Raw genomic sequence first — 18441 nt, 5'->3', positions numbered from 1 at the left:
GGTCATCAGTCCCCTAGAACTTAGAACTACTTAAACCTAACTAACCTAAGGACAACACACACATCCATGCCCGAGGCAGGATTCGAATCTGCGACCATAGTAGTCTGGCAGTTCCGGACTGAGGCGCCTAGAACCGATCGGCCACCGCGGCTGGCCATCTGGATGCACTTTTAATAACTTTTATTTATGTCTTGATCACACTTTTATTTTTCATTAACCTTACACATTTCGACTTTTCGTTATTTTCGAAAGCAACGTTATGTCAGTCATATAAAAACAATGTATCTAATGTTTTTATATGACTGACATGGCCTTGCCGTTGAAAATGACGAAAAGTCAAAACGCGTAAGGTTGATGAAAAATAAAAGTGTGGTTAAGACATAAGGTAAAAGTTGTTAAAAGTGCCCTCCTCCCCACCACCTTTCGCGCTCTGTTCCAGTCCCTTCCTGTACAGACTTGTAGAGGGGCTATTTCGGGTAATAACTTGCCCGCGACATGACGCAAGAGCTGAGACACGCTCCGCCAAACTATAGTGGCGTCACAGCCGCGCAGGAGAAAGTCGTGCTGGCGGCCGGTGGCCGGCGGCCGCGCCGCCCACGTGTCGCTGCGCTGTCGCCCCCCGCCGCCCATCTGTCGCGTCCGCAGTGACCAGGCCACAAGTCGTCACGACGCTTCACAATTTCAGTTGGTTTCGCCGTCACAGATCCTACAACAGCCGGATTTCAGATTCAGAGTGATAAGCAGCTAACGTCGAATACGAAACCGCATTTCCATTTGTTGCAATAGTTGTATGTAACAAGCCTGTGTGGAAACACTTGATCATGCAATGTCACTAACTGTCCTTGGATCACAGGTGTTTCTATATTGAGGAACTTTAAATGCGGATATTTTAGATTAGGCTTGATGTCAATTAGTTATACGAGGGTCAGTCAAAAAGTAATGCCTCCTATTTTTTTTTCTACGTTTAATTGTCAGGAAATTTAAATGCAATTACATAGGTTGAAAACCACAACATTGAGGATCATTTTGTCATTTTTCAATGTAATCTCCGCCCATCTCTACAGTTTTGGTCCATCTTTGAACAAGGGCATGTATCCCAGCACGGTAAAAATCACAGCTCTGCTTCCTAAGCCATTGACGCACGGATGTTTGGACGGCCTCCTCATCTTCAAAATGAATCCCACGATGAGCTTCTTTTAGTGGCCCGAACAGATGGAAGTCTGATGGTGCCAGGTCAGGGCTGTATGGGGGATGAGGCAAAACTTCCCATCCAATTTTGACAATCTCGTCAGAGGTGAGACGACTGGTGTGTGGTCTTGCATTGTCATGCAAAAGAAGAACATCTGCCATTGATTTTGTTGGGCGAACTCGCTGAAGACGTGCTTTAAGTTTTTTGAGGGTTGTGACGTATTGAACAGAATTTATTGTGCATCCCTGCTCCAAAAAATCAACCAGAATCACAGCCTCTGTATCCCAGAAAACTGTTGCCATAACTTTCCCTGCCGATCGCACAGTTTTGAATTTTTTCTTCCTCGGCGAGCTTGTGTGACGCCACTCTATTGACTGCCTCTTTGATTCGGGTTCAAAAAAATGCACCCATGTTTCGTCCCCGGTCACAATTTTTTTCAGAAACTCATCTCCCTCCAAACGGAAGCGCTGCAAGTGTTGGGAGGCTATTGTTTTCCTTGCCTCTTTATTCTGATCGGTTAACATTCTTGGAACCCACCGTGCACAAACTTTTGAGTACCCCAATTGTTTAATAATCGTGATCACACTGCCTTTACTAAGAGAAATAATGCGACACACTTCATCTGCGGTCACCCGACGGTCACCACGAATGATGTCATCAACTTGCTGAATGTTGTGTGGAGTCACTGCACTCACCGGCCTGCCGCTCCGCTTTTCGTCAGTCAACGGTGTTTGCCCTTCAGCTTCCTTACAACGACGAACCCATCGTCTAACAGTGCTCGACATCCACTGTCACAACACCATACACCTTCTTCAGTCTTTCATGAATGCGTATGGGCGTTTCACCTTCTGCATTCAAGAATTCAATCACACAACGCTGTCTCAAACGAACATCGATGTCGGCCATCTTACAAACTTCTGCTGTGCTGCCACCTGTTGACACAGAAAGTTACTACTGCAGTGGATTGCAGAAGAAGGTTTGAGGAATGGCGCCAAATTCAAATTTTTCACTTAACTTAATTTTTTTAAGTAGAAAAAAATGGGAGGCATTACTTTTTGACCGACCCTCATATTATTCCTTCCTTTGCTAATTTCTGGGGATTATACCTAGATTATCGGACGTATTTGTGGAAACGTCATCTTTGCTTAGTTCAGAGTACAGCAAATGACCACATCGACTTGTGCTTATTATCACTGGATGTAAAGGCACAAGTGAACGAAATCTGATCATTCAAAACCAACAAAGGCGCCGTTCGTCTGTAGCAAAAGACCATCGTATTTATACCAAATCTTTCTCCTGTTAGTATGATATAATAATAGTTCTCACATGTTCCGATTGTTCTGGTTGACGGCAAGTGCACAAACTACCAGGACAGTTTACTAAAGCAAAGACTTTGGGATTATTTTCTCTGATTTCCTTCATTCCCTTTGCGATGGATATCACATATCTTTCTGGGTCTGCGCAGAGGTAACTTAGCTGATTAACAACGTCAAATCAAAACTATATAGACGATTCTCTGTTCCAGTCACATATTGTCACTGCAGGTTCTTATCCGATCATCGAAGCCACGTTCCTGGCCGGCCGCTGTGGCCGAGCGGTTCTAGGCGCTTCAGTCCGGAACCGCGTGACCGATACAGTCACAGGTTCGAATCCTGCCTCGGGCATGGATGTGTGTGACGTTCATAGATTAGTTAGGTTTAGGTAGTTCTAAGAACTAGGGGACTGATGACCTCAGATGTGAAGTCCCATAGTGCTCACAGACATTTGAACCATTTTTGAGCCACGTTGCCCAAAATAAAAGTTATAGAATTTATAAGTTTATTGATAGTGCTCAGTAGAAAACATACAGTTGTCTAAATACTACTGTCGCAAGCCTTTTGAGACACTAACCGTAACAATTGAAGAACTTTGGATCCTCGCTTGCAGAGACAATTTCCGGCTGCTTCACAGTAAAAAATTCCAGTGAACTGATTTTGGGATTACTCTCTTTGAGACTCGTTTGCCGTTATTCTCTCTCCAGTCAGTTCCAAAACCTGATCGGCCTTGCTCACCAAGATCATCAACATACGGTGGACAGGCCCGCTGTCTATCAGAAAAGTTTCGCTTCTATTGCCAATGTACGACAATTTAGCCAGTGACTCCAACCACAAACATGAGAAAGGAAAGTGCTACGTTTCGATAGTCCTCCACACCGAGCTCCTATGAGATAGAGCTCAATTAATTGTGCCCTTGCTGAAGGAATCAGTCCGGTATTCATTTGATCTTCTCTAGAGACTCCATTTCTATAATAAATAACCTCAACAGCTGCCTTGAGAAGACTTTTTCATGTCCTATTGCGTCACAACTAGTATCATCAGTATAAAGTCACGTCCCCAGGTGCCAAAAAATTCACCTAAATAAGAGGCAAAATCCTTTTTTAACCTAAACCACTTGACAAAATTTAAATTACATTGTAAATAAGTAAAGAAGACAATGGACCTTTGTACATATGGAAGCCGTCCCTCAATGAAACATATAGCCTCTTACCCTCATGTTGATAATAGAGTAAAAAAGCAAGCACCTCGAACATGAGAGTGGACTACTTGCGACAAGTAACCTAGAACAATTGGGGACACTAAGAAACCAATCAAATCATAAAAGAATCCCGGAAATAAATAATGATTACGCAAGGAATGTTGACAATACATTAACAAAAAAGTAGTAATAAATAGTGCTTACACAAGCAACGGTGAGAGGACGTGAGCGGAGGGGTTCGGCCGGTAACGTAGTACAGGGTGTTTATAAATCAATATCGGGGTTTTAACGCTTTATAATATTTATTACACTAAACTTACAGTTATAAATGATATATCAAATGAAAGACCAACTCAAAGACATTTGTTTGGCGCCACCTCACTGGCATAGCGAAGTACGCGATTGGTTGAACTTCACTGTACCCAAGCAACGCAAGGGGCCCAATGACAGGGCTTGCTTTCCATGACCTCCACGTTCACCCGACCTAACGCCTTGCGACTATTTCCTTTGAGGCTTCATCAAGGATTGTGTGTACGTGTCGCCGCTACCAGCAAACGTCCCTGAATTAAGAAACCGGATTGAAGTAGCTGTTGTTACAATCACTGAAGACACACTTATCAACGTTTGGTAAGAACTCGGCTATAGACTTGGTGTATGCCGTGTGACAAATGGTGCTCACATTGAACATTTATAAGGTTCATGGTAAAACTGTTTGAGTTGCTCTTTCATTTGACATATCATTTATAACTGTAAGTTTAATGTAATAAGTATTATAAAGCGTTAAAACCCCGATATTCAGTTATAAACACCCTGTTTATACAATCAGCTCAGGGGCAATACATGGAAATACCGCCCAGTCACGCATGCGCGGAAGGTTCACCCAGCTCACTAAATCGTATTCACGATAATGATAAGACATGCTGGAGTGCCAATTTAGTCTAAATTAGAATTATAAGTCCCCTCCAGCAGGGAGCGTAGAAGAATATCTGTCCAACGACACACTTGCTGATTAAAATCATGTAAATTTCCCTTGTACTAACTGTATGGACAAACTAATATTTACAATGATGTGCCTCCTGGGTCCTTAGTATCCCTGCTTGTTCTTGGTTGTATCTCGCATGTAGTTCATCGTCCAGTTTTTGACCGTTGCGTTTTTGAGCTGTGATCAGCATGAGGATAGGGGACATCTATGGTTTTTTGAGGGATGACTTTCGCGTCTAAACGTCGTTCTTTTTTTACTTATGATGTAATTAAAACTATTTCCCATAGTTTTGCGTATGAAGGCCTACAAAAGATTTTTTTGCGTCTGCTTTACGTCAGTTGTTTAGCACCTGAGGATGTGACTTCACAGTCACGAAACTACAGTAGTTTTGAACCAGTAGGAGATTAATAAATTTTCTCACGGCAGCTGTTGCGGTTATTTCTTCAGCTGCGGTTGCTCCACTCACCAAGTGACCTGATCCAGAGAAATTGTAGCTAACCTATATCGCGATTATTGAATGAAATCAGACCGCATATGGTTGTAAAAATTGCAATTAAGAAATTTTTTCACTGCAAAGCGTTGTGAGATGTTGACGCCCACTCCACAACGTGAATTTCTGACATGCTGGTACATAGTTCCCAGCAGTTTGAAACCAAATGTGTGGCAGTATTAGTGTACCCGCTGGTTGTGGTTCAACGTTTAATATGTTTTATAGCTGTTATTGCTAAAATCCTCTATACCTGTGGCATGTTAAATGTGGTGGACGACGGCGAACTATATTTGAGGGGACGGGCGAGGGGGGGGGGGGGGGGGGGGGCAATGGAGAAACAGTTACCCTCTGCCCCTACACTGAACCCTGGATCCGTGCCTACCTAAAAACTTATGAAGCCATCCACCAGACAGGGATGTTACGTGTAGTGGCCGTTTGTCCTTATCTGCTGTGCTGCAATGTCTCCCTCGTGCTGCATTAGTCATCAGCGACATAAGCACGATACTAAGCATTCACTCCACAACGCTGATCTCGGTTATCTGGTCTAAGCGCTCCCCATAACAATAAATAAATTGTCAGTCACTCATTAACGTGTGCATTTAAGTCAGTCCTAGAGTACAGTTTCATGCACAAACATAAAAGAATGTATATAATTATTGTTATTTTGTACTCAATTCTATATTTTTACTACAATGTCCCTTTGTTCCACATCACAGATCAGTTTTCGAATACAGCCAGAATTAAACAGACAGTGTCAACTTTGTTACAAATACCACTTATTTTTAAGTAAGAGACAGGAGGATAGCTATGTAGAACAAAAATGTTCCGTAAGTTACACACACGCAAACAATGCGATCGAAATAAGGTAACACCCGATAGGTATGCAACACACCTAACGCACAGGTAACACGGTACGATCTTAACCGACCAAAGCTACTAGGAAAATTACCATAGCCTACAGTAGTTTTACAGCTCTAGTCATACACATTGCCATTAAGAGCTTCATTCTGCTCAGTGCAAGACAAACCCTCGGCGCATTAAAATGGGGCTAACTTAAAAGTATGGGCGGAAAAGCGTGAAACGAGTCGGGTTTAATTATGAGAAAGTTCAGCGAGGCACTCGCCTCGTTTCAGCAAGGACGACAGGTAACAGCTGGCCTGAGCGTGCCGAGTATTTGTCGCTCACCTTAACATACGATCTGCAGGTTTCTCAAGAGTGTCTGCGCTTGCTACATGAGCGAAATAGGTCTCCAGTTTCTCCCGAGCTGCCTGAAATTGTGAAATGTGTCACCATTTATGAGTTAAAATTAATTCCGTAGGAGATCAGGAAAAATTGTACTACCCTTAGCTTACGTTGCTTCAAAGCATCTGAGAGCATCATGTGATTATTTCCAAGTTCAACGAATCTCTCTTAAGGGGAGGTTTACTACCTTTGGCCCGAAAAAAGCATGTTCTTTGAGAATTTTTTTCTCTGGATGTGTTATAGATATCAATGTCAAATTGCGTCAAAATGTTTATTGATATTTCCTCTACAAACTAGAATTTTTTGACCGGAAATGTCGAAGAGCAAAGGTGGAAGTGCCGTCGGAAGTAAAAAAAATTTCGATGTTGACCTCCATGAGCGGTATGTCACACGTCAGTCGGCTCGTCTGAAATCAAAATTGAGTTGACGTTAGCGAAGTATATAAGGTTCTATAAGGAGTTGTACCTCGCTCAAGTTATTTGGACCATAGGAAACAAAATGGCGACCATTTGAAAAAAAAGGGTTTTTCATAGATTTTTCGATTTCGTAGGCCCAGTAAAAATATTTATAGTTGATGGATCGGAATAAAAGGGCTACAACTCCTAGACAGTTTAGTTAGCTTTGTCAGAAACAAAGAATCATGCCAATCGGTTCAGTAGATTTGAAGTTACCATACCGCACGATAAAAAAAGTCATTTCGAGAAAAACGCGTTTGAAGTTTTGTCTACATATAAACGCAATATTATGCAACTTACATTCAATCTGCTATTCCGGATCCATAAACTAGTACATTCTCTTCCTCATAGAGGGCGTTCTGTTCGATCTGGGCCATCCTGCGCTGCTCCAGAGCCGGTCGTACGACCGGTGACAAGCAGTTTTCGGCCGCTTGAATTCGGTGGTCGTCCGAACGCTTGGCGAACTGCGTCAAATAGAGTCCCAGGGTGATGTCCATCGTTGTCTTGGTCTTCAGAATTGCTGAATAACCCATGATTGAAGCTGCTCACTGCCAGGAAAGTCGCAATCTCCACAGTCTTCGCAACACAATGCAAATGCTTGGGGGCTAACTTCCAAACACACGCGTTCAAACTTTCATTTGAATTTTGTGTGTTTTCCCCCAAGCACCGGTACAATAACTCGTCCTCCGAAAGAAAACAATTGGAGCGTGAAAAAGGCCGATTTCAGGCAGGTGTATTTTTTTGTTCAACCGCGAATAACAAACATTTCCGTTCCGTATTAGGAAAAACCGTTTCAGGGGTGGATTCTAAACACTTTTCTCAATCAAAAAAAGCAATTTAAAAAAATAGATTTTTTTTAATCAAGAGATAGTAAACTTCCTCCTAAGCGTTCGCTGTGAATATTATTGCTCAGGGATGGAAAGGCTTTGCAGTATGGATTTAGATCACACTGTATCAAATTCTGTAGCACACGATGGTTAATACACAATTTCTGTATCGAATTATGGGCCATTGGTCCCATTGCGTCTCACTCATTTTCTGGTAGGTATGTACAACACTACTTACCTTTCTCTAAACACGCATTTCGTCAATGGAAGCCCCTACAGTTATTTCCCCCTACCATCTCACCTGCTAAGCTCTAATTCATGAAACATTTTCGGATTGGTGGTAAAATTGTGAGTAAACTGTTTAGAAAGTATCAAATACCTGTGTTTCCGATGTATCATCAAATCTCATCACCGGTATCACGTCAGTTCAGTGAGAGCTAAGCGTAAGAGCTGTTCAAAGCTCTGTCCACAAACATGCAGAAGAACAGTTACAATTGCATGGTTCAGAATATAATGCTATGAAAATATGATAGTGCGTAGCGTTCTATGAGTGTAAGAGACGATAAATAAAGTATAAGAATCGTGGAATCTGTATTGTGAGTCAGGATAGAGCGGTAAGCGATATATAAGTAGCATACGTGCAATGTAAGTAGCTGATTCGATGGAAAGTGAATGTAGTTGACCGGTATTGATTCCATCTCGGTCGCTGCCAACTATAACTAGCAGCCAACACTGTACGGTCATCAGTACATAATTTAGTTGTGATGATGGTTTGTCATTTTCATTTCCGTATCACACGTTAGCATTAAAAGTCGACAAAATCGTTTGAAATGATTTTCTGATGACAAATCCAACTGTTGCCAACGAAAAGAAAGTTATGTGTGAAATATGTCACTTGTATTGCTTTGTATGGTTAGTGGATTATAAATACTAAATACGCGTGCTTGGAGACGATAACCGTCCAGATTGCAATCGCAACTAATAAATATACTGGTAGCCATAAACGGCATTTTCCATGTTCAAAAATTTTGTAACAGCTGTGGACCCTTGCTTCATCAAACTGTAAGCAACTCTGTTTGACGTCGTCTATGTCCATAACTATGATTATAGTCAGTTCTACATAATATTTTAGTGATCGTGAACACGGCGAGTCGCTCGTTCTTTCATTGACGTAGTGTTTGCTTGCTAAAGTTCGCAGCTGACAGAAATCAACGCCAGTTGACGTCATTCGATTTCTATTGTCAGATACATCTGCCAACCACCTCACTGAAAATCTTCGTAGAGTGTGTATAGAAACAACAGGCCACACAGTAGCCACTTTTCTGTGATCTGACGCTTTTAGCCCACATCACAAAATTCTGTATAAGTATTCCTGACAATGGACTGGTAATACCCAAATGTGGGTGTCGATACGGCAATCTGTATCAGTTTACTTCAACATTAGTTAGCCGAACGGAGTGGACGCGCGGTTTGAGTCACGGATTGCGCAGCCACCCCCGCCGGAGATTCTAGTTCTCGCTCGGGCATGGGTGTGTTGTTCTTAGCATAAGATAGTTTCAGTAGTGTGTAAGTGTATAGACCGATGACCTCAGCAATCGGTCCCGTGCTAATTCATACACATTTGAATAACATTAGTTTCTTGGTCACAGAAGTTAGTACTAAGTTTGTCTATAAAGCTATGTAGAGTGAAACTGCATCTTCCATTAACATAAACACGATTATTTGTATCCAGATTCTGGCAACTCGTCAGCAAGAGGCGTTCTAGCTGCTTCCCAGGCTACTTAATACTTAATGTACTGTCAGTTCTTACTGACTGCGACAGAAAATCCCTCACAGACAGCCCAGTGACTCTCATGCTTGATAGTTGCTGACGTCTGTCGATGTCTTGGAAGGACCATTACCTACAGTACCACGAAGAATGGTTTAACGGTAGCATGAAATGTGGTCGGAAGTTATATTGCACAAAGTTTATTCGTCAGAAAGGTGTGGAGTCAGTCTCTACAAGCGCTGAGGTACTGCCGCATGTGGTCCCACGTCATTGGACCTGAAGTTGTAAAACGCCAGGTGAAACGAACTCGTGGCAAGACTTATTGCTCTCAAAAAGGTGCATAAGTTGTCATCCATCTCAGGCTCCTTTTTGTTAATGAAACGGAAAGAAACCTTAACACGCTGGAACCCTAAAAGTACACCATAACATGCTTAACATGTTGCTGTGATTTTCAGAGTATCAATAACATGTAACTGTAGGTATACATGCAGAATCGCAGATCGCAGAAAACTAGTAGTGCTGACTTGGTAAGACTAGATTTAGAGAAACGAGCAGCAGTAAGTGATACGCTGCCTAAAATGACAGGGTGGCATGGTTCACGAAGATAGACACCGTGGTAGAGCGCCGACTTCCCAGAAAGCGTGCCGCACGACAGCCGCTCATACGGCAGTTTCATGCTTTCGGTGTCTCACAAGGTCACAACACCGCTTGGCTTTGTCACCAGTGGCTGTCCACATCACATCATGCCTAAGTCACATACTCCAGCCAAAATAACAAGTTGACTATACAGGCTGAACACAAACACTACTGACAACATTTTAGAGGTTGTTCACACCTATTTTATGATTATTTCGGTGTACAGGACACATGGTGTCCCGCGGCTGGTTTCAGGCGACTTAAATCTCTTTTTTTTTTTTCTTTGCCACATTTGTCTTTGTGTATTTACAGTAAAGCTATCAGTTTTGGGTGTAAAATAGACGGAATGTTTCAGCCTGAATATAACAGAATTTCCGTTTTTCCGTGTTCTATGTACGACATATTGCACTACATGTATCTGGTTACAAACGTTAGTGTATCTCAGTCGAATCATCTGTTTCCCTATTTTGGAATGTACTATATGTTGCACCATCGAAGAAATTTAAGCTCTCTGACATGCGGTAGTCGACAGTCGAGGATTTTATGTGTGAAGTGGGTCTCTGACAACATCGAGTAACAGTTGATTGTGTCTGTCAGTTTGCAGAACGAGAGCATAGTGGCTACAGCTTAAATGTATTGTCATGTGCTCATTTAAATGTAATTACATGGTTTCATTCGCAACTAATTTTACATAATCCGTACCTATCATATGGTCCCAAGTGCGGAACAGAAACTTGAATTGTGTGCCACGTTTAATGTGATACATGACGTGATACGCAGGGACAGGTAAGCCGAGGTACAGACTATGTCATGTCTATAATAACATTGTTATTACGCCTTGTAAGTTTTTACAAAGTATGTACTGATATTACACTGTGTTCCACGATGATAATGATATAAATGTCGAAATAGTCCGATGGCATAATTAATAAGTAATAACACAGCCTACTACAAACCGTGTTTTCCTTCTGTATTTTGTGTTGTACCTTACAGACATTTTCTTTATTGTGAAATTGTGTTCACAGAAACAAAGATAATTGGAGTAGCAAACTGAATGAATCATAATGACGTTATTACTCCGTAAGGAGCCACAGGAGACTACGAGTCCCTTACCCCAAAGTTATCAGGAGAAGCAAATCTGACCACCAGGATCGTGACAGCAGCTTGTGTACCAGTAGAGGACGAGAGTCTTCCGGAACGTTGCAGAGTTTCCTAATAACTAGAATACACTGACTGTATTCACAGTTTCTTGTTAAACTGAGTCATCCATAATCCGTCAGGTGCAGTTTTCTGTAGCTTTTACGCAAGGAAAGACACATGGACTGGAGGATGAGTTGAGTTGTACAGTTCGCCTTTGTTGTTTCGCCACCTCAAAAATTTCTAAACAGAGTTCCTCTTCCTTTTATGTACTTGGTGCCGTCAAAGTTACGTTGATAATATAAACCAGCAACGAGCAGTTTCAGAAATATCAGTTTTGAGATGTGCGCACTGTTGAAGGTGCTCGCCTGGAATAGTGTTCAAACCACTAGTCCGATTTACGTTTCCCATTACCTCTTGAATACCGTGACTGTTTTTGCAACGACTATTACTGACACCCTATTCCATTCTTGTTCAGTTTACCTAATAATCCGTCAGTAATAAGCACTTCATTTCTTCAGATATTTAAAAGTGTCACACTGTCCGAAGTGCTTAGAGTTCTTCTCGACAAGTAAAGAAATCTTAATTAGCGACTCTGGGTTCTCCAACAACGTCAGGAGCCGGTTGTTGAAGGCTAATATCTCCAAAGGAACTGGCTCCCTTACATAACGAAGCAGCTTTCACTTATATAGGTTTCGCTTCGAATTAAGAGTTTCGTAGCTCAGACGAAACGCAATTCGCCTCTCTTTTCGCTGATGGATAGGGAACAACTTTTTCATTTCCTAAATTAAAGCGTTTCTGTGACAATTGGCAGATACAGCAAGTGTGACAGCGTTCACTGTGTAAACCTAGTACTCTCTTTGATCCAAGGCAGCACTTTGCTCAGCCAAATTTATTTAATTCATCGCACACGTTGTTTCAGTGAAACAAATTGTTCATTTCCTAATTTTCGAGGAATTTTCAAGATTTTGGAAGTTCACAGCCTTGCATCTCTTTTGAGTGTATGATACGTACACTTGGAACTCACAATGAGTTTTAACATACACACCTCTCTTCAAAACAACCCTTGGTTCACTCTTTTTAGATAATACGTCTCTGAGATACTGCCCCATTTGGGAACACGGGGTACTCCGTAAAACCGAAAATAGTAGGTTTGCTTTGTTTGTGCAAATTTCGCGACATACGGCCGCCATGAATGTCGTGACAGCACTACTATAAACTTTCTTCATTTTTAACATGAATATAAAATGACGGTGTTATGTCTTTTTGTAGCATAGTTATATGCGAGATTGCCCAACTCCATAGCTCAGTGACTACCGCGTATGACTGCTGTGCGAAGGACGCAGGTTCGATACCCGGTATTACCAAGGACTTTTTATTGGTGGGAGGACGTGACCGGAGTACACTCAGCCTCGCGAGGCCAATTGAGTAGTTGCTTCACTGAGAAGCAGCGGCTCCAAGGTCAAGAAAGTCGGATCAGCTGTGTGCTGATCCCACGACCCTCCATACAACAGATGACGACACGGCGGCAGGTCGGTGCTGATGGGTTCATCAGGGAGCTTCACTTGTTTTTATATGTGAGATTAAACCTTAATTTTCTTCGTATTTCAGAAGAAATCTGCCACTGGAGCCGTGCATACCACTCAAATAAAAAGTACGTAGAAGTGGCAAAGAGAGTTCTTGTTAAAGTGAAAAACACCGACAAGACAGAATGACATATCTGCCGAAACTATACGTGCGGAAGTCAGAACCTTACACAAAACATCATTTCAAGCCTCTGGCGACAGCTCAGTGACACAGGAAATACACTGGGTGGTCAAAAATCATGGGAAGGGTATTACGCTTTAGGTCGGTCGTCGGCTGCTGAAGTCTCCTCTCCCATTCGTATAAGTTGCGACCTGACTCATTGTAGAGCTTCAGACGTTTGGCTAAATGCAACTCAGTTTTATTGCTTGTTGCTCCTTAGCCAATATAAATGTTCTGAAAGATTTTATGGGTCCTTTCATTGACACTGAATGTTTCAACTGATAAACCATTATCAAACGAACTCTGAGTAAGCGAGTCCCACTATGGCAAAATTTTTCACAAATATGCCGTCTGACAGAAAAAGTAAAGTACCCAGAAGAGAAGGAGGAAACGTAACTTTACGGAATGAGAGGCATGTGATGTTATATTAGAAATTAGAAAAACGAGTCAAACTTATAAAGGACTTGACAGTATTGAGCCTTTTTTGTCAATATAAAATTGCACATCCTTTCACCTGAATGCACGCACTCATTCGGTTGTCTCGAGTGGTCCTCGATATCCTTAATATAGGTGCTGGGATGAAGTTGATGCTGAGCTTGTCTCACACACATTCTGTGAGGAATGGATATAGGGATCTTGCTGGCCATCTCAGTATCACGCAGGCAGGTCACGGAAGCAAGTGCCGTGCGTGAATGAGCATTGTCATGTGAACTGTGAACCGAGGTCATACTCGATAGGTCGCCACACTATCACGTCGGGAGTACTGTGCTGTGCTTGTCCAGAATTCTGGAAGAATGAATCAGACCTCTCCCGAGAGCGCCATCGTACTCGACGACGAGGTTCGTCCGGTGTTTTTCAGAACCGCGATCCATCGCTGAATACAGTGCGACTCGATTCATCAGCAGTCCGATCTTCCTGGTCACGTCAGCACGCCAAACGCAGCTTTTTGTGTTAGGACGTTAACGGTAGTCTACAACCGGGACGGTAAATCTATAGCCCGACTGCTCCAGCCTCCGACCAACGGTGCTAGATGACACAGCATGCTGCAGGGAGTCCATGACTTGTTCCCCTACGGCAGATGCAGACAGGAACGAATTCCGTCATGCTTGGTGCACAATATGACGATTATCAATACGTGATTATCAGACGACGATGATGATGGTGTTTGGATTGTGGGGTGCTGAGCTGCGCGGTTATCAGCGCCCGTACAAATTCCCAACCTTTTCTCATTCCAATCTTGCCAGTTGCATGAATGGATGAAATGATGAGGACAACACAATATTGAATGCTGATCACTCCCCTTGTATATACCTACTACCAAGCCTGGTAATAATGCTCATCATGAACAACATAAATTCCCTCTGATGATTGCTCTACGTGACATAGAGTATTCCGGCTTTAATCATTTACATACCTGTCGATGTTCTTTGCGTATATAAAGCTGCACTGACATCTTCAGAGTGCATCACTTTTTTTTCAGGCAGTATATTTGTCATGATGTAACTTGCTTACTCAAAATTCATGTGTCTGATAAAGGCTTGACGACCGAAATCGTCAGTAACACAAATAAAAGGACTTAAAAAAGAGGTAGCTGAGGAAAAATGTTATCTTTCAGTCAGTGCGTCTCGTCACACCTCTGCGACACACTGTCTGACGAGTAAAATAACAGTTTCTCAGGAGTAAGATCCACTGGCATTTGAAAACATGAGCCACCACCAAGAGAAAATTTTAGACCACCGTCGACAATCTGAGGCATGTCAGGGTAACCAAATCCCCATTAACCGTTTTTGTGTTGTCGGCGATATTTTTTACTTATGCGTGTCTTCAGTTCCAGAAATTGTTTAATTACTCGTTTTGTACACTGTCGCATGCCAATTTCTCCTGCAAAACTTGCCTGTATCTTGTTCAAGAAATTTGCTTTCATTTCTTGTGCCCAACTTTCAGCACACATTATGTACTGGGCTTTGCTAATGACGTATTAAGAGTGCTCTACGACAAAACGGAAAGACTCCGGTTACGTTGCTGCTAACATTACAGAGAAGCTTTGCGAGCAAAATTCGTATGTAATGAGCAGCATGTTCCACCAGTTGTTTCCCCCGGCTGGCGTGTTTGCGGATAACACCTTGGCTGACCTCTGCAGCCGCCCAGACGTGTGTCGGTTACGCAAGAATACGCAGAAGAGCCTTGCATCGCTGGCGGCACCGTTGGCGTGTAGGCCAAGGGCGTTCCGAACACCAGCCGGCCATCAGGCGGCTCATTGCTTCGTCTCGCGGCTGCCAGCCGGCCCGTTTCCCTTTCCCTGGCTGACCGCGAAGCGCCGTTTTCGCCGCCTGTTGGCAGCAAGGTCGATGGCGTCCAGCGCGACCTCACGACACAGCCGCGGAGGATCAGCGACTTCCTGTACACCACGCACGCAAGTCTCTCTGCATGTGAAAGGAAGTGTTGGCGCGAACGAGGATGCGATGAGGCCCGGGAAGGGGTGGTGACAGGAAGGGCATCCGGCCACCCTCTAACATTGGCAGGGGACTGATGATCTCCGATGTTGAGTCCCGTAGCGCTCAGAGCCATTTGAACCATTTTTTTCCCGAAATATAGCTCTTAATCTCATGTGAATTTCTAAAGCAGTCACTTCGTCCCTCCAACGGTGCCCATACTTGTCTGCTTCCATGCTGTCTTACTGATGTCCACCAACGCGTTCGCAAGCCGGAATAAGTGCTGCTGCAATCGACATACATTTCAGACTGCTATTCTGCAGGAGTTACAGGAGTGCCAACGAATATTGTACAATCTAAATAAATTGACGTACAGTACTTTCACTCATCACATTTGATAAGCACACAGTTTAAATTTCACAAAGAATATAAACAACTTTGAGATTTTATGCCACCGAAATCTTATTGCAGAATGGATTTCATATATGGCGAGATTTTCAGTTGCAATGCTTATTTTGAAAAGCCACTGTAGGCGAACGAGAAGCTTTGTGGTTTTCTCGCTGTCGATGCTGTACGCATACTGACCTACTGCCTGAGACAGTCTGCGTTATCGTTCCCTTTCTGTCACTACTCGCATACACCAAGAAAACGGCATACAAGGTACAAGCCAATGTATCCCGTAGATACATGATAATTAATTGAAAACAACTGCCACAGTATATTACGAGGGTCACTCCACAACAAACGCACACTATTTTTGTAAAAATACAGTTTTCATTCTGCATATGTGAAAGTTTTACAGTGTATAGATACATCCTTCCCGCTTGTTTTCAAACTTAGTTCAACCTGTTTCCCTGAGTGGCGCCGTCACAGCATGTCTTCAAGATGGCTGCTACGCTTGACGTTCGTCAGAAGCAGCGTGCCGTCATAGAATTGCTGTACTGTGAAAACAGTGGGAAACATCCACAAGAGGTTGAAAAAGGTGTATGGAGATGCTGATGTCGATCGCAGTACAGTTAGTCGGTGGACAAGCAGGTTACGTGACGAAAGCGGGCACGGCAATATTAAGGATTGTCCTCGCAGCGGCACGCCTCGTACTGCACACACTCCAGACAACGTGCAGAGAGTTAACGGATTGGTGACTGCTGACAGACGTATCACAGTGAACGAATTGTCACGCTATGTTGGGACAGGGGAAGGAAGTGTTTGCAGAATACTGAAAGTGTTGGCGTTAAAAAAGGTTTGTGCCACGTGGGTTCCCAGGATGTTAACAGTGGCTCACAAAGAAACAAGAAAAACGGTATGCAGCGAACTTTCGCAACAGTTCGAGAATGGTGGAGACGAATTTCTTGGAAAAATTGTGACAAGTGATGAAACATGGCTCCATCATTTTTCACCAGAGACGAAGAGCCAATCAAAGGGGCGGCATCATTCAAATTCATTCAAGAAAAAAAATCAAAACCACACCTTCTGCTGGAAAAGTTATGGCTACGGTGTTTTTCGGTTCCGAATGCCTCTTGCTTGTGGACATCATGCGTAGTGGAACCACCATAAATTCTGATGCGTATGTGACGACACTGAAGAAAGTTCAAGCTCGACGGCCACATGTCAGCCAAAAAACCATGGAAGCGATCACAAAGCTAGGACGGACAACACTGAAACACTCGCCTTACAGTCCTGACCGGGCTCCATGTGACTATCATCTCTTTGGGAAACTGAAAGACTCTCTTCGCGAAACAAGGTTTGAAGATGATGACCCCCTTGTGCACGCTGTCAAGCAGTGGCTGCAACAGGTTGGTCCAGAATTTTACCGTGCGGGTATACGGGCGCTGGTTTCAAGATGGCGTAAGGCAGTTTAGAGGGATGTAAATTATGTGCTGAAATGAAAATATTGAACCTAAAGGATGTATCTGCACACTGTAAAACTTTAAAACATGTAGAAATAGCGTGTATTTCTTTTGGGGTGACCGTTGTACAATGTCCACAGTTGCAATGTACGGTTCTGGCGTTGCGCTACAACTGGTGTTGTTGTGTTTCAGCATGAGCCGGCTGCCCCTCCTCGTTTGCCTCGCGGGCTGCGTAGTCTCGCTGGTATCGTCGCTGCCCCTGGCGCCGGAACAGCAGGAAGTGGTGCAACTGCCGCTGGATATACAGGTCAGTCTCCAAACTCTTTTACCAGACAGCAGTGTTCAGTCATCTGCAACTCCACGCCCAGTGTGCAGTACACATTTGGTATCGTCATGTTCACGTATCTCTATTGTTTTTAACTTTATTTCATTTCATGAATACTGCCATTTGGCTGGAGGGTTAACAAGTTTCAACATGAAAGAGGGAAACAACATACCCTGCGTTTGCTGGGAACACCTCCCAGTATAACAGTGTGCTTCTGAGATTTCACCCGAGTCGTCGTCTTCCCATTTTACGGACAACCAATAATTCCTTCGACGGTTCTTCAAACAGTCGAACTCCCATGCGTAAAACAGCTCCTTTTTAAGAAACGTCAGTTTGTCGAGCATCACAATGTTTATGACGTTATATCTCCTGAGCTATGTAACGTACAATGATAAAAATTTTCAGATGTCGATAAGGGCTGCAAAATATGTTGCGAATAGAGTTAGTAATAAAGAAGTAATAAAATAAAACGTAACGACTATTGCTGAAGTTTTATTGCATTAATATGTACAAGAATTAACTAAGGTTTCACACAACATGTCCCTCCGTCTTAATCATTTACGATCATTTCTCAACGAGTTTCATGCGTACATAAAACAGTCTGGACACAAATTCTCAAATTATGACAATAAAGAAATGTGTGTGTTTAACGGTTGTAATCTACACCTAAGTACATTAAAATTTAATATCACAATACACAGAAGTAATGGTAATGAAATATCCACATTCATATTTTCTTCCCTTATGCAACTAGCTAAACGTTTCCTTAAGAGACTTGCTGAAAAGTACAAATAAACTATATAAAAATGAGCTGGTTATCGGTCCTAACTTTCCCCAAAATTTAGTTCCAA

The 18441-nt window shown here is 42.9% G+C and overlaps 1 protein-coding gene across 1 annotated transcript in view; it reads left to right on the top strand.

The window, feature by feature from the left end:
• LOC126355605 (zinc finger protein AEBP2) overlaps positions 1-18441 on the top strand; it is a 137887-nt gene that overhangs the window by 36187 nt on the left and 83259 nt on the right. The window contains exon 2 of the mRNA XM_050005968.1: positions 17458-17572. Coding sequence (XP_049861925.1) covers positions 17459-17572 — 114 coding nt within the window. The 5' untranslated portion in view covers position 17458. The remainder of the gene's footprint in view (positions 1-17457; positions 17573-18441) is intronic.

Source organism: Schistocerca gregaria, chromosome 3, assembly GCF_023897955.1.
Source record: "Schistocerca gregaria isolate iqSchGreg1 chromosome 3, iqSchGreg1.2, whole genome shotgun sequence".
NCBI lineage: Eukaryota > Metazoa > Arthropoda > Insecta > Orthoptera > Acrididae > Schistocerca > Schistocerca gregaria.
The sequence above is the reverse complement of the archived record's forward strand: the minus strand, read 5'-3'. Positions and strand labels throughout refer to the sequence as shown.